Consider the following 20,708-nt stretch of genomic DNA (forward strand, 5'->3'; position numbering starts at 1 on the left):
AGAGAACGTTGTCCCTGTCTGGTCTCCTTAATGAAGTTAGAGAACGTTGTCCCTGTCTGGTTTCCTTAATGAAACATACAGAGAAATGTCTGGTTGTCCTTAATAATGTATCATGATTCCTGGTTCTCCTATGCAAGTTCATCATGTCTGTGCCCATCACTTTAAGGTTCATCCTGAGATGGTTCACTTAATAAGTTCATCCTATGGTTCATCCTATAGTTCATCCTATAGTTCATCCTATGGTTCATAGTTCATCCTATCCAGTTCATCCCCCTATAGTTCATCCTATAGTTCATCCCACAAAACATCTGAGAAAAATGCTAGGCTGAGTTCTGATAATAATAATAATAATATTATCTTCATGATTCCTGGTTCTCAATATACAAGCCCATGTCTGTGCCATCACTTTCATAAAGGGGCCACCAAGTCTGAGATGAAATAATCACGCGTGGTTCCTTTCCAGATGACAGGGTTCCTCTCCGTCCCACAGACCCCAGCCTCCCTCTCCACCGTCCCACCAGACCCCTGTCCTCCCCCACCAGACCCCAGTCCCACACAGACCCCAGCCTCCCCTCACACGTCCCCAGACCCCAGCCTCCCCTCTCCACACTTCCCACCAGACCCCAGCCTCCCCCTTCCAGCCTCCCAGTCCCACCAGACCCCAGCCTCCCTCTCACACACCGTCCCACAGACCCCAGCCTCCCCTCTCCCACCGTCCTGGTTTCCCCAGCCTCCCCTCTCCACCGTCCCACCAGACCCCAGCCTCCCCTCTCCACACCGTCCCACCAGACCCCAGCCTCCCCTCTCCACACCGTCCCACCAGATGAAATAATCACGCGTGGTTCCCTTCTCTTCCAGATGACAGGGTTCATCTGCAGTTGTATATCACCACCTTCTATGACAGGAGCTGACACTCCAGAACCAATTTATTCTGCTCTTATGGGAAATTCAATTTCTGAACACACAATAATCCACATCATGTGGTTAACAGATTATGCCCGAGACCTCTTCAGTCTGCTCCAAAATGAAAAATTAACTGCTGCCTCCATGCGTGTCGAATCTGCCTTGACAGTGCTCGGCAATTATTCCATTGTATTAAATTCCTGAGACCGATAGTTGCTACCAAAGTGGTGTGGTTAGTCAGCAGTGGGCTGGATCTATCTCTCGGGACTGGGACCAGGCAGCTGGCTGATAGATGGAACAGGCTGGGGGCTGATGGATGGAACAAGCAAGCAAATGCTTAAATGGTTGTCACCTTAATAAATGTATCAGACTGGGAAATCAATGATCATTGATCCCCAATTTATACAACTTGGCAGCAACATTTATTATGCCTCTGAGGGATTGAGGCTTTTTTGAATGTATTTGTTATTTTGGTGGGGTAGATGAGCTGTAATAGATAGATTAGCTGCTAAATGACTTAAATGTAAATGATTAGCAGATCGTAGCTCCCAACAAAGTAGCTGTCTGTATCATTTCCAGTCCCCATATATCTTTTTATTTAATATTTTCCTTTATTATTGTCCCCTGACCCTACCATCCCTCCCCTAATTGAAGTAAACTAGAGGATAACAACACTTCTACTTCCAGCTTATACATACTATACTATATTTTACATTAGTTATCTTTTTGTTTGTTTTTAGTCCCATCCTTCAGCTACAGTCAACGCTTCCCGTCTATCTCTGATCACCATCCAGTTTGATTTATATTTGCCATATATTATTAAGTGCGGTTTTCAGGGATTGGGACTTGATTAAATGGATAGTGGAGGGCAAGGTGGGATAGTGGGTGGACGGTAGGGTGGGGGTATGGTGTTGAATGCTAAACTGAACAGCATTCTCACATAGCTGTTCCTTTTGTCCATGGGGAAATGGCAGAGTGGAGTGAAATTGAGATCGCGTCATCTGTGGATCTGTTGGGGCGTTATGCAAATTGGAGTGGGATGATGTGTTGATGTGAGCCATAGTGGGACGATGTGGAGGGGAGGCTGGGGTCTGGTGGGGACGGTGTGGGGAGGCTGGGGTCTGGTGGGACGGTGGAGAGGGGAGGCTGGGGTCTGGTGGGACGGTGTGGAGAGGGGAGGCTGGGGTCTGGTGGGGACGGTGTGGGAGGCTGGGGTCTGGTGGGACGGGTGTGGAGAGGGGAGGCTGGGGTCTGGTGGGACGGTGTGGGGAGGCTGGGGTCTGGGTGGGACGGTGTGGAGAGGGGAGGCTGGGGTCTGGTGGGGTGTGTGGAGAGGGGAGGCTGGGGTCTGGTGGGACGGTGTGGAGAGGGGAGGCTGGGGTCTGGTGGTGGAGAGGGGAGGCTGGGGTCTGGTGGGACGGTGTGGAGAGGGGAGGCTGGGGTCTGGTGGGACGGTGTGGAGAGGGGAGGCTGGGTCTGGTGGGACGGTGTGGAGAGGGAGGCTGGGGTCTGGTGGGACGGTGTGGAGAGGGGAGGCTGGGGTCTGGGGCAGTGTGGAGGGGAGCCTGGGGTCTGGTGGGGCAGTGTGGAGAGGGGACAGTGTGGAGAGGGGAGGCTGGGGTCTGGTGGGACGGTGTGGAGAGGGGAGGCTGTGGTCTGGTGGGATGGTGGAGAGGGGAGGCTGGTGGGGGTGTGGAGATGGGAGGCTGGGGTCTGTGGGACGGTGTGGGAGAGGGGAGGCTGGGGTCTGGTGGGACGGTGTGGAGATGGGAGGCTGAGTGGTGGGACAGTAGGAGGCTGGTGGGATGGTGTGGGTCTGGTGGGACAGTGGAGGCTGGTGGGTGGGAGGCTGGTCTGGTGGGACAGAGACTGGGGGTCTGGTGGGAGGCTGGAGCTGGAGGTGGTGGGGGCTGGGGTGACAGGGGAGGCTGGGGTCTGTGGGACGGTGTGGAGGGGAGGCTGGAGTCTGGTGGGACAGTGCGGAGAGGCTGGGGTCTGGTGGGAGGACGGTGTGGAGTCTGGTGGGACAGTAGATGTTGGGGTCTGTGTGGAGAGGGGAGGCTGGTGGTGGGACAGGGAGGTCTGGGAGTCTGGTGGGACAGTGCGGAGATGGGAGGCTGGTGTCTGGTGGGACGGTCTGTGGGATGGTGTGGGGAGGCTGGAGGGGTGTCTGGTCTGGGACAGTGGAGGCTGGTGTCTGGTGGGACGGTGTGGAGAGGGGAGGCTGGGGTCTGGTTGGACAGTGGAGGCTGGGGTCTGGTGGGACGGTGTGGAGAGGCTGGGGTCTGGTTGGACAGTGGAGGCTGGGGTCTGGTGGGACGGCGTGGAGAGGGGAGGCTGAGGTCTGGTTGGACGGTGTGGAGAGGGGAGGCTGGGGTCTGGTTGGACGGTGTGGAGAGGGGAGGCTGGGGTCTCTTTGGACGGTGTGGAGAGGGGAGGCTGGGGTCTCTTTGGACGGTGTGGAGAGGGGAGGCTGGGGTCTCTTTGGACGGTGTGGAGAGGGGAGGCTGGGGTCTCTTTGGACGGTGTGGAGAGGGGAGGCTGGGGTCTTTGGACGGTGTGGAGAGGGGAGGCTGGGGTCTGGTTGGACGGTGTGGAGAGGGGAGGCTGGGGTCTCTTTGGATGGCGTGGAGAGGGGGAGGCTGGGGTCTGGTTGGGGTCTGGGGTCTGGTTGGACGGTGTGGAGAGGGGAGGCTGGGGTCTCTTTGGACGGTGTGAGAGGGGAGGCTGGGGTCTCTGGACGGTGGAGAGGGGAGGCTGGGGTCTCTTTGGACGGTGTGGAGAGGGGAGGCTGGGGTCTGGTTGGACGGTGTGGAGAGGGGGGGAAACTCTGGTCTGGTCGGGGAAACTCTGGTCTGGTAAGGTGTGGGGGGTCTGTTTGGACAGATTAGCGTATGGTGCACCTAACATCAACCCAACAGCTCGGTCTGCATTGTTACACAGTACAGTGTTACACATTCCATTGTTACACAGTACAGTGTTACACATTCCATTGTTACACAGTACAGTGTTACACATTCCATTGTTACACAGTACATTGTGATTTATACTAGACCCTATTGGTTTATGTTTTTAATTCAAGCATTTCAATGTTCTATTGGGTAAGTGGCATTTGGGCAATATGGAAATGAGACAGTGAAAGTACAGACACGGTGAGACCAGTCCACTTGCTGAATCGGACCAACTCTGTCATTAGTGGAATGACAAGCTAATATTGGAAAACCTGCTGAAGGAAACTGTTGCCTAAGCACTGAAAGGGAAAGGGGGATACCTAGGCAGTTGTCCAACTGAATATATTCAGCTGAAATGTGTCTTAGGCGCCTGGGGAACAGTGGGTCCATTGTTGCTTTGAGGTTCACTCAAATGTCTCATAGAAAGGTGTTACTTTGAAATCCTAATCAGTCGTTAGCTCAGGAGGGGTTTGACTTTTCATCAATATCTAATGAAAATGTCTGTTCGATGTCAATCTTTAGAGTGCACAGGAGGCAATAGGAATACTGCCAAGAAGCGTGTGTGGTGTTGGCCAAAACAATCTTTACACCTAAAACGTACCTGCCGGCAACCAGACCAACTTGAGCTGCCCCAAAAACATCGATTTGTACAGTTTACAAGTCGAAACATTTGCAATTAAGATTTACCTGGCAAGCTTGGCGACAGGTGTAGCTCAGTTTTTAGAGCACGGCAGTTCCAATGCCAGGGTTGTGGGTTCAATTCCCACGGTGTACCAGTATCAAAATGCATGCACTCACCACTGCAAGTTGCACTGGATAAGAATGTCTGCTAAGTTATGGAAATGTCAAACCCAATAGAATTAGATTTATCATAAACAGGAAACATTTAGACATCCTCTCAGGTGTGGAGATGACTGCCAACACTGCTTATTCTGCTCATGTGGAGACAACCTTTAGCAAGACAAAGACCCAGACAATAGTACTCCCTGACAATCCAGATTGTCGGAATGTGTAACAATAGAATGTGTAACAACGTTCTGTGTAACAACGTTCTGTGTAACAATGGAATGCGTAACAACGCACTGTGTAACAATAGAATGTGTAACAACGCACTGTATAACAACGTTCTGTGTAAAAACGTTGTGTAAAAACGTTCTGTGTAACAACACACTGTGTAACAACGCACTGTGTAACAATAGAATGTGTAACAACGTTCTGTGTAACAATAGAATGTGTAACAACGTTCTGTGTAACAATAGAATGTGTAACAACGTTCTGTGTAACAATAGAATGCGTAATAACGTTCTGTGTAACAATAGAATATGTAACAACGTTCTGTGTAACAATAGAATGTGTAAAATGTTCTGTGTAACAATGGAATGTCTAACAACATTCTGTGTAAAAATGGAATGTGTAACAATGGAATGTGTAACATTCTGTGTAAAAATGGAATGTGTAAAAATGGAATGTGTAACAATGGAATGTGTAACAATGGAATGTCTTACAACGTTCTGAGTAAAAATGGAATGTGTAACAATGGAATGTGTAACAACATTCTGTGTAAATGGAATGTGTAAAAATGTGTAAAAATGGAATGGTAACAACATTTAGAAATGGAATGTGTAACAACATTCTGTGTAAAAATGGAATGTGTAACAACATTCTGTGTAACAATGGAATGTGTAACAATGGAATGTCTTACAACGTTCTGAGTAAAAATGGAATGTGTAACAATGGAATGTGTAACAATGGAATGTCTTACAACGTTCTGAGTAAAAATGGAATGTGTAACAATGGAATCTGTAACAACATTCTGTGTAAAAATGGAATGTGTAAAAATGGAATGTGTAACAATGGAATGTAACAATAATGTGTAACAACGTTCTGTGTAACAATAGAATGTGTAACAACGTTCTGTGTAACAATAGAATGTGTAACAACGTTCTGTGTAACAATAGAATGTGTAACAACGTTCTGTGTAACAACGTTCTGTGTAACAATAGAATGTATAAAATGTTCTGTGTAACAATAGAATGTATAAAATGTTCTGTGTAACAATGGAATGTATAAAATGTTCTGTGTAACAATGGAATGTCTAACAACATTCTGTGTAACAATGGAATGTGTAACAACGGAATGTGTAACAATGTTCTGTGTAACAATGTGTAACAACGTTCTGTGTAACAACGTTCTGTGTAACAATGGAATGTGTAACAACGTTCTGTGTAACAATGTGTAACAACGTTCTGTGTAACAATAGAATGTGTAACAACGTTCTGTGTAACAACGTTCTGGAATGTGTAACAATGGAATGTCTAACATTGTGTAAAAATGTTCTGTGTAACAATGGAATGTCTAACATTGTGTAAAAATGTTCTGTGTAACAATAGAATGTGTAACAACGTTCTGTGTAACAACGTTCTGTGTAAAATGGAATGTGTAACAACATTCTGTGTAACAACGTTCTGTGTAACAATAGAATGTGTAACAATGTTCTGTGTAACAAATGTTCTGTATAAAAATGGAATGTGTAACAACGTTCTGTGTAACAACATTCTGTGTAAAATGGAATGTGTAACAACATTCTGTGTAACAACGTTCTGTGTAACAATAGAATGTGTAACAATGTTCTGTGTAACAACGTTCTGTATAAAAATGGAATGTGTAACAACGTTCTGTGTAACAACGTTCTGTGTAACAATAGAATGTGTAACAACGTTCTGTGTAAAAATGGAATGTGTAACAACGTTCTGTGTTAAAATGGAATGTGTAACAACGTTCTGTGTAACAATGTAACAACGTTCTGTGTAACAACGTTCTGTGTAACAATGTGTAACAACGTTCTGTGTAACAATAGAATGTGTAACAACGTTCTGTGTAACAACGTTCTGTGTAAAAATGGAATGTGAAATAAATGTTCTGTTAACAATGGAATGTGAAACGTTCTGTGTAACAATAGAATGTGTAACAATGTTCTGTGTAACAATGTTCTGTGTAACAATAGAATGTGTAACAACGTTCTGTGTAAAAATGGAATGTGTAACAACGTTCTGTGTAACAATAGAATGTGTAACAATGTTCTGTGTAACAATGTTCTGTGTAACAATAGAATGTGTAACAACGTTCTGTGTAAAAATGGAATGTGTAACAACGTTCTGTGTAACAATAGAATGTGTAACAATGTTCTGTGTAACAACGTTCTGTGTAATATAAGATAATAGCAGCTAGGCAGGTATTAGAGAACATGTAAGTGTCACGCACGTCATTATTGACTGACTCAAGCAGAATAGCGGGTAGTGTGACAGTGCATGTCAGAGCAAAACTAAGGCATGAGTTCTAAGAAATTGTACGTAAAGCCCCAGAGACAAGATTGTGGCGAGGCACAGATCTGTGGAAGGGCACCAAAAAATGTCTGCAGCATTTAAGTTCCCAACAGCAAGGTAGCCTCCATCATTCTTAGATGAAAGAAGTCTGGAACGACCAAGAATCTTCCTAGAGCTGGCCACCCGACCAAACTGTGCAATCTGGGAAGAAGGGCCTTGGTTAGGGAGGTGACCAAGAACCAATGGTCACTCTTGATAGAGCTACAGAGTTCCTCTTTGGAAATGGGAGAACCTTCCAGAAGGACATTCATCTCTGCAGCAATCGCCCAATCAGGCCGTTATGTTAGAGTGGCCAGGCAGAAGCCACTCCTCAGTAATATGAAAGACAGCCTGCTTGAAGTTTACCAAAAGGCACCGAAAGACTCAAAGACCATGAGAAACAAGATTCTCTGGTCTGACGAAACCAAGATTCAACTCTTTGGCCTGAATGCCAAGAGTCACGCCTGGTGGAAACCTGGCACCATCCCTACGGTGAAGCATGGCGGTAGCAGCATCATGCCATGGGGATTTTTTTTCAGTGTCAGGGACTGGGAGACTAGTCAGAATCAAGGGAAAGATGAGTAAAGTACAGCGAGCTCCTTGATGAAAATCTGCTCCAGAGCTCAGGACCTCAGACTGGGGTGAAGTTTAACTTCCAACAGGACAACGACCCTAAGCACACAGCCAAGACAACGCAGTAGTGGCTTCGAGACAAGTCTGAATGTCCTTGAGTGGCCCGGCCAGAACCCGGACTTGAACCCGATCGAACATCTTCGGCGAGACCTGAATATAGCTGTGCAGCGACACTACCCATCCAACCTGACAGAGCTTGAGGATCTGCAGAGAAGAATGGTAGAAAATATCTATATACAGGTGTGCGAAGCTTGTAGCGTCATACCCAAGAAGACTCGAGGCTGTAATCACTACCAAAGGTGGTTCAACAAATTAAACGGTCTGAATACTTATGTATATGTAAAACTTCAGTTTCACACTTTATATAAAATAAAAACATGTTTAAAAAACGGTTTTTGCTTTGTCATTACGGGGTATTGTGTGTAGATTGATGAGTAAAAAAACTAACGTAACAAAATGTGGAAAAATTCAAGGGGTCTGAATACTTTTCTAAGGCACTGAGTGGATGTAGACTGACGGAGACATTTAACAAAAAAACACAAAACAAAGTACGTGTTGTTTTACTTCTCAGGACTTTTAATAAACTCCAACTCAACAGCGTACCCACAACATTTAACTGGGGATTATGTAATTATATATACATTGAGAAAGACTGCCACTTAAGTACTGTTGCCAGTTTGTATTACCTTATTATTTATTTTATTTTTTATTTTATTTTTTATTTATATAGCCCTTCGTACATCAGCTGATATCTCAAAGTGATGTACAGAAACCCAGCCTAAAACCCCAAACAGCAAGCAATGCAGGTGTAGAAGCACGGTGGCTAGGAAAAACTCCCTAGAAAGGCCAAAACCTAGGAAGAAACCTAGAGAGGAATCAGGCTATGTGGGGTGGCCAGCCCTCTTCTGGCTGTGCCGGGTGGAGATTATAACAGAACATGGCCAAGATGTTCAAATGATCATAAATGACCAGCATGGTCAAATAATAGTAAGGCAGAACAGTTGAAACTGAGCAGCAGCATGGCCAGGTGGACTGGGGACAGCAAGGAGCATGTCAGGTAGTCCTCATGTCCAGGTAGTCCTGGGGCATGGTCCTACATTTGATTGATTGATGACTGTACAGAAACTCAGCCTAAACCCTAAAAACCAACGCAGGAGAAGCATGGTGGCTAGGAAAAACTTCCTAGAAAGGCAGGAACCAGGTGTCGTGGATTAAGTGATATGACATGCTATTCTATAAAAGGGGTTTCGGTTAAGATATCAATGATAAGGTGGAAAGTACAGGTGGGAGCTAATCATGTAAAGAGAGTCGTTTGGCAATTCTAGAGAGAAAGGGTGGAAGGGGGACTCAGGTCCTCCGAGAGAGAGAAAGAAAGAAGGAGAGAATAGAGAACTCACACAGGACACCGAATAGGACAGCACTTTGAGAATCAGCTGATGTAGAACGGATATAAATACATTTGATTGATTGATGACTGTACAGAAACTCAGCCTATGGTGGCTAGGAAAAACTTCCTAGAAAGGCAGGAACCAGGTGTCGTGTCTTTGGCTATGCCGGATTAAGTGATATGACATGCTATTCTATAAAATAGTTTCTCCGTAATTAATATCACCTGATGGAGCTAATCATGTAAAGAGAGTCGGGCACCACGAAGAATGAGATGACACCGAACTGACATTATATTAATATATATAATATAATAATATAATGTCAGTTCGGTTGTCATCTCAGACATTCTCATCAATGATAAGGTGGAAAGTACAGGTGGAAAGTCTATATTCATTAAGTACCACTGCATATTCAATTGGTCGGATTACCAGAATATAGTTAATTTCCCCACATTCTGACGTTCCCAGAGTCTCTATGTTAACCAAGGGGTTTGCAAATGTAACCTTAGTAGGGTAGAGAGAGGAAAAAGGGTGGAAGAGGTATTTATGACTGTCATAAACCAACCCCCAGGCCAACGTCATGACAATAGGAAGAAACCTAAAGAGGATCCAGGCTCTGACGGGTGGCCAGTCCTCTTCTGGCTGTACTCAGTAGAGAGGAACCAGGCTCTGAGGGGTGGTCAGTCCTCTTCTGGCTGTACTCAGTAGAGAGGAACCAGGCTCTGAGGGGTGGTCAGTCCTCTTCTGGCTGTACTCAGTGGAGAGGAACCAGGCTCTGAGGGGTGGCCAGTCCTCTTCTGGCTGTACTCAGTAGAGAGGAACCAGGCTCTGAGGGGTGGTCAATCCTCTTCTGGCTGTACTCAGTAGAGAGGAACCAGGCTCTGAGGGGTGGTCAGTCCTCTTCTGGCTGTACTGGGTAGAGAGGATCCAGGCTCTGAGGGGTGGTCAGTCCTCTTCTGGCTGTACTCAGTAGAGAGGAACCAGGCTCTGAGGGGTGGTCAGTCCTCTTTTGGCTGTACTCAGTAGAGAGGAACCAGGCTCTGAGGGGTGGTCAGTAGTCTTCTGGCTGTACTCAGTGGAGAGGAACCAGGCTCTGAGGGGTGGTCAGTCCTCTTCTGGCTGTACTCAGTAGAGAGGAACCAGGCTCTGAGGGGTGGTCAGTCCTCTTCTGGCTGTACTCAGTAGAGAGGAACCAGGCTCTGAGGGGTGGTCAGTCCTCTTCTGGCTGTACTCAGTGGAGAGGAACCAGGCTCTGAGGGGTGGCCAGTCCTCTTCTGGCTGTACTCAGTAGAGAGGAACCAGGCTCTGACGGGTGGAGTCCTCTTCTGGCTGTACTCAGTAGATGTTACTTTCTGTTCTGCACTTTTTGACTTCAGTTATTTTTAAGTTGAAGCATTAGGACTGTTTTTATTTTGTATTTTAATTCTGTTTATATTTGTCTTTTTTAACATACTTTTCGTTTATCTTGTCATAATGTGTATTTTTGTGTATTTTTTGTAAATTGGAGGAATATTTCCATCTCAGTGTCTCTTGTTACCTACTTTGTCATCCATGACAGAGGGTTTGGAGTATCCATTAATGTTTGTAGGAGGGTTTGGGTATCCATTAACGTTGTAGGAGGGTTTGGAGTATCCATTAATGTTGTAGGAGGGTTTGGAGTATCCATTAACGTTGTAGGAGGGTTTGGAGTATCCATTAATGTTGTAGGAGGGTTTGGAGTATCCATTAATGTTGTAGGAGGGTTTGGAGTATCCATTAACGTTGTAGGAGGGTTTAGGAGGGTGGAGTATCCATTAATGTTGTAGGAGGGTTTGGAGTATCCATTAACGTTGTAGGAGGTTTGAGTATCCATTAATGTTGTAGGAGGTGTGGAGTATCCATTAACGTTGTAGGAGGGTTTGGAGTATCCATTAACGTTGTAGGAGGGTTTGAGTATCCCATTATCCATGTTGTAGGAGGGTTTGGAGTATCCATTAATGTTGTAGGAGGGTTTGGAGTATCCATTAATGTTGTAGGAGGGTTTGGAGTATCCATTAATGTTGTAGGAGGTTTGGAGTATCCATTAATGTTGTAGGAGGGTTTGGAGTATCCATTAATGTTGTAGGAGGGTTTGGGTATCCATTAATGTTGTAGGAGGGTTTGGAGTATCCATTAACGTTGTAGGAGGGTTTGGAGCAGCATTTCATAGGAGGGTTTGTGGTAGTCATTAATGTTGTAGGAGGGTTTGGGGCAGTGATGACCTAGCAGAATGTCGTAGGTGGGTTCAGGGGCAGTCAATTAGTCATTGTCAGCTATGTGAGGACAGGGACAGTCTGCTTCCCAAATTGCACTCTATTTTCTATATTGTGCACTACTTTTGAGCATGACCCATAGAGAAGTGTTCCAGTTGGGACACAGAGACAGACAGATTCTCCTGTTTCTCATTACGAGTCAGTCTAAGTGGTGTCAGGAGGAAGTGGATCTTGACACTGGAAGAAAATGGTACTTGTCTCCCTCGGGTCCTTTCTCTGCACTTTTCAGGGCTGCATCCCAAATGGCACCCTATTCCTTATATAGTGTACTACTTTGGACCAGAGCCAGTAGGGAATAGGGTGCCACTTTGGGACATAAACAAACGATGTCTTCTCATCAGGGCTGTCAGCCTCTAAATAACTATTTATGCCTGAGCCAGGTTACTAACATCACCAGACAGAGAAAATCCTACAATCTGGAATAAGTGGCCTTTTCACCTGGTTTATTAAATCTTCCAGTTTAAGGCCGAGTTTAATCCGATTGAACACGCTGTCGACAATATGCCTTTAAAGGCAACGTTCCTGTGTTCACGGAGATAATATTCACGGTAAATGCAGCACGTGACAGATCAATTGGTAGTGATCTTTAAATGTCAAGCACACTACAACGCACCCTCGGGTTGAATCACAGCCTAAGATTAATTTGCTCCTCCATTTTGTTTGAGCGGATGAGTCTTTATGATATATGCTCTGGCTATCACTGTAGATCATTTACCTCATCCACATAGATAAGAAGCTCATCAATGCTCTTCTCAGAACAGTATTTTGGTATAGGTGAAGACATCATCCTGACCTTGTGTACAAAACATTAGGAACACTGCTCTTTCCATGACATGCTGTACACTGACCAGGTGAATCCAGGTGAAGGCTCTATATATATATATATGCCATTTAGCAGACGCTTTTATCCAAAGCGACTTTACAGTCATGTGTGCATACATTCTACGTATGGGTGGTCCCGGGAATCGAACCCACTACCCTGGCGTTACAAGCGCCATGCTCTACCAACTGAGCTACCTTTATTGATGTCACTTGTTAAATCCACTTTAATCAGCGTAGATGAAGGGGAGGAGACGGGTTAAGCATCCCTGTGGAACGCTTTCAACACCTTGTAGAGTCAACATGGGCCAGCATCCCTGTGGAAGCGCTTTAGACACCTTGTAGAGTCAACATGGACCAGCATCCCTGTGGAACGCTTTCAACACCTTGTAGAGTCAACATGGGTCAGCATCCCTGTGGAACGCTTTCAACACCTTGTAGAGTCAACATGGGCCAGCATCCCTGTGGAACGCTTTCAACACCTTGTAGAGTCAACATGGGCCAGCATCCCTGTGGAACGCTTTCAACACCTTGTAGAGTCAACATGGGCCAGCATCCCTGTGGAACGCTTTCAACACCTTGTAGAGTCAACATGGGCCAGCATCCCTGTGGAATGCTTTCAACACCTTGTAGAGTCAACATGGGCCAGCATCCCTGTGGAACGCTTTCAACACCTTGTAGAGTCAACATGGGCCAGCATCCCTGTGGAATGCTTTCAACACCTTGTAGAGTCAACATGGGTGTTACGAATCCCTTTGGCCCGACAGTCTAGGGGGATGGTAATGAGACCCTGTAACATAACTCATGCAATTTATAATAGTGAGAACGAAATAACCACGACAACAGAAATCTACCATCAAACTCCAGGTTTATTGTAAAACACACGGTAATGGGGGAGCAGGAAAAGGGGCTGAGCTGGACCCAAGGAAAGAAACAATAAGTATTCAAAAACACCCCTAAGCTAGACTAGCCCACTTTAACAACAGCTAACTAAGCAAAAATACAGTGGGTGGTCTGCCCAGTTCTAACTAGTGTATTTAACAAAGTCTACCTACGGGTAGTGTATGCCCATGGGTGACTTGTCTTGGTTACCCCTTTTCCCACCAGCAAACAAACACCATAACCAAAAACAATACTCACAGGTGAGGACAAAGTGCTATGGAGGTGCTCAAACAAGAGAGGTTAATACACAACGAGAGAGTGAAACACAGAGACCTACAGACATATGGCATTTACAGAGAGATTGAGCTCTAGAGCAAACAACTGACGGGGTTTTTAAACCAAGGGAAAGGAACTGTGATTGGGTAGGAAACAGGAGGAGGTGTGTCTTCTGATTGATGATTGGATTGGTGACTGATTGGGGAGTGATGATTTTCACATGTGAGGGGAGAAGGAGAGAAAAGAACACAGGATACACAGAAACACACACACACACACACACAGGACACACACACACACACAGGATACACACACAGGATACTGGTATCCGTAACAATGGGCCAGCATCCCTGTGGAACACTTTCAACATCTTGTAGAGTCCATGACCCGACGAGGGCAAAAGTGGGTGAGACTCAATATTAGGAAGGTGTCCCACTAAGAAAATATAATGGTTCATAGATGCAAATCTAATGCAAGCTCTTACAGGCTATGTACGAGTTCGTCTGCCTGTTTCACTTCAGGAAAACACCACCTTGACAATTGGTAAAGCAACACGATATCACAATTTGCACTCTTACAGAATGAATATGAGCAACCACAGTACATTAAATATTACAGAATGAATATGAGCAACCACAGTAAATTACAGATTCACAGTGTTGGTTTGTATTTTCTAATATAAATCACACAAGCATGTACAGCCAGCCAGAATTCCTGTTCAATGTGTTATAGAATATTGAAAGGGAAAAAAAAAAATATCCACATTTATAATAACCAGGTAATTATGATGGTTGTTATTTTTGTGAATGGATGGTTGACAGGCATAGTCACAACCCTTCATCAACCATTAATGGGACTGTTCCCTACCCTGACATTGCTTGACTTTGTTCACCCTCATTAAAGTAATGGGAGTGTGTGAAAAAGCATCCATCTCATTTGCACTAGGTTAGCATTTTTGAAAAGGACATTGTAACCCGAGTAACATAAGATAAGCCTTTAGCAGAGAGAGACACAGCAGTCACCCTCTCTCTCTCTCACACACACACACACACACACACACACACACACACACACACACACACACACACACACACACACACACACACACACACACACACACACACACACACACACACACACATCTAATAGAGACAGCAGGGAACAGAATGGGGGATGACTGTTTTGCATTAGTGAAGAGAGAGAAAACCTCTCAAACTTTGAATGCATGTTCCAACCACCGATTTACATAAGGTTGCACCATAGGCATTAGGCAGAACACTATCATTGAGGAAGATTCCCTTTGTAGTCCGTAATAGTTTTCAAGCACTGTTTGAAGGTACAATCTGAACGTCAGGAGGAGGAGGTACGCCTGAACGTCAGGAGGAGGAGGTACTGCCTGAACGTCAGGAGGAGGAGGTACTGCCTGAACGTCAGGAGGAGGAGGTACTGCCTGAACGTCAGGAGGAGGAGGTACGCCTGAACGTCAGGAGGAGGAGGTAGAGCCTGAACGTCAGGAGGAGGAAGTACTGCCTGAACGTCAGGAGGAGGAGGTACTGCCTGAACGTCAGGAGAGGAGGAGGTACTGCCTGAACGTCAGGAGGAGGAGGTACTGCCTGAACGTCAGGAGGAGGAGGTACTGCCTGAACGTCAGGAGGAGGAGGTAGAGCCTGAACGTCAGGAGGAGGAGGTAGAGCCTGAACGTCAGGAGGAGGAGGTACTGCCTGAACGTCAGGAGGAGGAGGTACTGCCTGAACGTCAGGAGGAGGAGGTACTGCCTGAACGTCAGGAGGAGGAGGTACTGCCTGAACGTCAGGAGGAGGAGGTAGAGCCTGAACGTCAGGAGGAGGAGGTAGAGCCTGAACGTCAGGAGGAGGAGGTAGAGCCTGAACGTCAGGAGGAGGAGGTACTGCCTGAACGTCAGGAGGAGGAGGTACTGCCTGAACGTCAGGAGGAGGAGGTACTGCCTGAACGTCAGGAGGAGGAGGTACTGCCTGAACGTCAGGAGGAGGAGGTAGAGCCTGAACGTCAGGAGGAGGAGGTACTGCCTGAACGTCAGGAGGAGGAGGTACTGCCTGAACGTCAGGAGGAGGAGGTACTGCCTGAACGTCAGGAGGAGGAGGTACTGCCTGAACGTCAGGAGGAGGAGGTAGAGCCTGAACGTCAGGAGGAGGAGGTACTGCCTGAACGTCAGGAGGAGGAGGTACTGCCTGAACGTCAGGAGGAGGAGGTACTGCCTGAACGTCAGGAGGAGGAGGTAGAGCCTGAACGCGTCAGGAGGAGGAGGTACTGCCTGAACGTCAGGAGGAGGAGGTAGAGCCTGAACGTCAGGAGGAGGAGGTAGAGCCTGAACGTCAGGAGGAGGTGGTAGAGCCTGAACGTCAGGAGGAGGAGGTACTGCCTGAACGTCAGGAGGAGGAGGTACTGCCTGAACGTCAGGAGGAGGAGGTAGAGCCTGAACGTCAGGAGGAGGAGGTAGAGCCTGAACGCCAGGAGGAGGAGGTACTGCCTGAACGTCAGGAGGAGGAGGTACTGCCTGAACGTCAGGAGGAGGAGGTACTGCCTGAACGTCAGGAGGAGGAGGTACAGCCTGAACGTCAGAGGAGGAGGTAGAGCCTGAACGTCAGGAGGAGGAGGTACTGCCTGAACGTCAGGAGGAGGAGGTACTGCCTGAACGTCAGGAGGAGGAGGTACTGCCTGAACGTCAGGAGGAGGAGGTACTGCCTGAACGTCAGGAGGAGGAGGTAGAGCCTGAACGTCAGGAGGAGGAGGTACTGCCTGAACGTCAGGAGGAGGAGGTACTGCCTGAACGTCAGGAGGAGGAGGTACTGCCTGAACGTCAGGAGGAGGAGGTAGAGCCTGAACGTCAGGAGGAGGAGGTACTGCCTGAACGTCAGGAGGAGGAGGTAGAGACTGAACGTCAGGAGGAGGAGGTAGAGCCTGAACGTCAGGAGGAGGTGGTAGAGCCTGAACGTCAGGAGGAGGAGGTACTGCCTGAACGTCAGGAGGAGGAGATACTGCCTGAACGTCAGGAGGAGGAGGTACTGCCTGAACGTCAGGAGGAGGAAGTACTGCCTGAACGTCAGGAGGAGGAAGTACTGCCTGAACGTCAGGAGGAGGAGGTACTGCCTGAACGTCAGGAGGAGGAGGTACTGCCTGAACGTCAGGAGGAGGAGGTACTGCCTGAACGTCAGGAGGAGGAGGTACTGCCTGAACGTCAGGAGGAGGAGGTACCGCCTGAACGTCAGGAGGAGGAGGTACGCCTGAACGTCAGGAGGAGGAGGTACTGCCTGAACGTCAGGAGGAGGAGGTACTGCCTGAACGTCAGGAGGAGGAAGTACTGCCTGAACGTCAGGAGGAGGAGGTACCGCCTGAACGTCAGGAGGAGGAGGTACTGCCTGAACGTCAGGAGGAGGAGGTACTGCCTGAACGTCAGGAGGAGGAGGTACTGCCTGAACGTCAGGAGGAGGAGGTACTGCCTGAACGTCAGGAGGAGGAGGTAGAGCCTGAACGTCAGGAGGAGGAGGTAGAGCCTGAACGTCAGGAGGAGGAGGTACTGCCTGAACGTCAGGAGGAGGAGGTACTGCCTGAACGTCAGGAGGAGGAGGTACTGCCTGAACGTCAGGAGGAGGTACTGCCTGAACGTCAGGAGGAGGAGGTAGAGCCTGAACGTCAGGAGGAGGAGGTAGAGCCTGAACGTCAGGAGGAGGAGGTAGAGCCTGAACGTCAGGAGGAGGAGGTAGAGCCTGAACGTCAGGAGGGGGAGGTACTGCCTGAACGTCAGGAGGAGGAGGTACTGCCTGAACGTCAGGAGGAGGAGGTACTGCCTGAACGTCAGGAGGAGGAGGTACTGCCTGAACGTCAGGAGGAGGAGGTACTGCCTGAACGTCAGGAGGAGGAGGTAGAGCCTGAACGTCAGGAGGAGGAGGTACTGCCTGAACGTCAGGAGGAGGAGGTACTGCCTGAACGTCAGGAGGAGGAGGTACTGCCTGAACGTCAGGAGGAGGAGGTACTGCCTGAACGTCAGGAGGAGGAGGTAGAGCCTGAACGTCAGGAGGAGGAGGTACTGCCTGAACGTCAGGAGGAGGGAGGTACTGCCTGAACGTCAGGAGGAGGAGGTACTGCCTGAACGTCAGGAGGAGGAGGTAGAGCCTGAACGTCAGGAGGAGGAGGTACTGCCTGAACGTCAGGAGGAGGAGGTAGAGACTGAACGTCAGGAGGAGGAGGTAGAGCCTGAACGTCAGGAGGAGGTGGTAGAGCCTGAACGTCAGGAGGAGGAGGTACTGCCTGAACGTCAGGAGGAGGAGGTACTGCCTGAACGTCAGGAGGAGGAGGTACTGCCTGAACGTCAGGAGGAGGAGGTACTGCCTGAACGTCAGGAGGAGGAAGTACTGCCTGAACGTCAGGAGGAGGAAGTACTGCCTGAACGTCAGGAGGAGGAGGTACTGCCTGAACGTCAGGAGGAGGAGGTACTGCCTGAACGTCAGGAGGAGGAGGTACTGCCTGAACGTCAGGAGGAGGAGGTACTGCCTGAACGTCAGGAGGAGGAGGTACGCCTGAACGTCAGGAGGAGGAGGTACTGCCTGAACGTCAGGAGGAGGAGGTACTGCCTGAACGTCAGGAGGAGGAAGTACTGCCTGAACGTCAGGAGGAGGAGGTACTGCCTGAACGTCAGGAGGAGGAGGTACTGCCTGAACGTCAGGAGGAGGAGGTACTGCCTGAACGTCAGGAGGAGGAGGTACTGCCTGAACGTCAGGAGGAGGAGGTACTGCCTGAACGTCAGGAGGAGGAGGTAGAGCCTGAAAGTCAGGAGGAGGAGGTAGAGCCTGAAAGTCAGGAGGAGGAGGTAGAGCCTGAACGTCAGGAGGAGGAGGTACTGCCTGAACGTCAGGAGGAGGAGGTACTGCCTGAACGTCAGGAGGAGGAGGTACTGCCTGAACGTCAGGAGGAGGAGGTAGAGCCTGAACGTCAGGAGGAGGAGGTAGAGCCTGAACGTCAGGAGGAGGAGGTACTGCCTGAACGTCAGGAGGAGGAGGTACTGCCTGAACGTCAGGAGGAGGAGGTACTGCCTGAACGTCAGGAGGAGGAGGTAGAGCCTGAACGTCAGGAGGAGGAGGTACTGTCTGAACGTCAGGAGGAGGAGGTACTGCCTGAACGTCAGGAGGAGGAGGTACTGCCTGAACGTCAGGAGGAGGAGGTAGAGCCTGAACGTCAGGAGGAGGAGGTACTGCCTGAACGTCAGGAGGAGGAGGTACTGCCTGAACGTCAGGAGGAGGAGGTACTGCCTGAACGTCAGGAGGAGGAGGTAGAGCCTGAACGTCAGGAGGAGGAGGTACTGCCTGAACGTCAGGAGGAGGAGGTAGAGACTGAACGTCAGGAGGAGGAGGTAGAGCCTGAACGTCAGGAGGAGGTGGTAGAGCCTCAACGTCAGGAGGAGGGAGGTACTGCCTGAACGTCAGGAGGAGGAGGTACTGCCTGAACGTCAGGAGGAGGAGGTACTGCCTGAACGTCAGGAGGAGGAGGTACTGCCTGAACATCAGGAGGAGGAAGTACTGCCTGAACGTCAGGAGGAGGAGGTACTGCCTGAACGTCAGGAGGAGGAGGTACTGCCTGAACGTCAGGAGGAGGAGGTACTGCCTGAACGTCAGGAGGAGGAGGTACTACCTGAACGTCAGGAGGAGGAGGTACGCCTGAACGTCAGGAGGAGGAGGTACTGCCTGAACGTCAGGAGGAGGAGGTACTGCCTGAACGTCAGGAGGAGGAAGTACTGCCTGAACGTCAGGAGGAGGAGGTACTGCCTGAACGTCAGGAGGAGGAGGTACTGCCTGAACGTCAGGAGGAGGAGGTACTGCCTGAACGTCAGGAGGAGGAGGTACTGCCTGAACGTCAGGAGGAGGAGGTACTGCCTGAACGTCAGGAGGAGGAGGTAGAGCCTGAAAGTCAGGAGGAGGAGGTAGAGCCTGAAAGTCAGGAGGAGGAGGTAGAGCCTGAACGTCAGGAGGAGGAGGTACTGCCTGAACGTCAGGAGGAGGAGGTACTGCCTGAACGTCAGGAGGAGGAGGTACTGCCTGAACGTCAGGAGGAGGAGGTACTGCCTGAACGTCAGGAGGAGGAGGTAGAGCCTGAACGTCAGGAGGAGGAGGTAGAGCCTGAACGTCAGGAGGAGGAGGTAGAGCCTGAACGTCAGGAGGAGGAGGTACTGCCTGAACGTCAGGAGGAGGAGGTACTGCCTGAACGTCAGGAGGAGGAGGTACTGCCTGAACGTCAGGAGGAGGAGGTACTGCCTGAACGTCAGGAGGAGGAGGTAGAGCCTGAACGTCAGGAGGAGGAGGTACTGCCTGAACGTCAGGAGGAGGAGGTACTGCCTGAACGTCAGGAGGAGGAGGTACTGCCTGAACGTCAGGAGGAGGAGGTACTGCCTGAACGTCAGGAGGAGGAGGTAGAGCCTGAACGTCAGGAGGAGGAGGTACTGCCTGAACGTCAGGAGGAGGAGGTACTGCCTGAACGTCAGGAGGAGGAGGTAGAGCCTGAACGTCAGGAGGAGGAGGTAGAGCCTGAACGTCAGGAGGAGGTGGTAGAGCCTGAACGTCAGGAGGAGGAGGTACTGCCTGAACGTCAGGAGGAGGAGGTACTGCCTGAACGTCAGGAGGAGGAGGTACTGCCTGAACGTCAGGAGGAGGAGGTACTGCCTGAACGTCAGGAGGAGGAGGTACTGCCTGAACGTCAGGAGGAGGAGGTACTGCCTGAACGTCAGGAGGAGGAGGTACTGCCTGAACGTCAGGAGGAGGAGGTAGAGCCTGAACGTCAGGAGGAGGAGGTACTGCCTGAACGTCAGGAGGAGGAGGTACTGCCTGAACGTCAGGAGAAGGAGGTACTGCCTGAACGTCAGGAGGAGGAGGTAGAGCCTGAACGTCAGGAGGAGGAGGTACTGCCTGAACGTCAGGAGGAGGAGGTAGAGCCTGAACGTCAGGAGGAGGAGGTACTGCCTGAACGTCAGGAGGAGGAAGTACTGCCTGAACGTCAGGAGGAGGAGGTAGAGCCTGAACGTCAGGAGGAGGAGGTAGAGCCTGAACGTCAGGAGGAGGAGGGGAGGGCCTGAACGTCAGGAGGAGGAGGTACAGCCTGAACGTCAGGAGGAGGAGGTACGCCTGAACGTCAGGAGGAGGAGGTACGCCTGAACGTCAGGAGGAGGAGGTAGAGCCTGAA

General features: G+C 49.3%; 1 protein-coding gene across 1 annotated transcript; it reads right to left on the minus strand.

The window, feature by feature from the left end:
* Nucleotides 1-2,625: 2,625 nt before the first annotated feature.
* Nucleotides 2,626-11,185, minus strand: LOC127919475 (uncharacterized; the record flags this gene model as incomplete). The annotated part of the gene is made up of 2 exons (XM_052503074.1): nt 10,998-11,185; nt 2,626-3,100 (listed from the first exon to the last, which is right to left on the minus strand). Coding segments are annotated over exons 1-2 (663 nt in total), but the record flags the coding sequence as incomplete, so codon positions are not given.
* Nucleotides 11,186-20,708: the final 9,523 nt, after the last annotated feature.

The sequence above is a fragment of the Oncorhynchus keta genome, unplaced genomic scaffold, assembly GCF_023373465.1.
Source record: "Oncorhynchus keta strain PuntledgeMale-10-30-2019 unplaced genomic scaffold, Oket_V2 Un_contig_1677_pilon_pilon, whole genome shotgun sequence".
Lineage (NCBI taxonomy): Eukaryota > Metazoa > Chordata > Actinopteri > Salmoniformes > Salmonidae > Oncorhynchus > Oncorhynchus keta.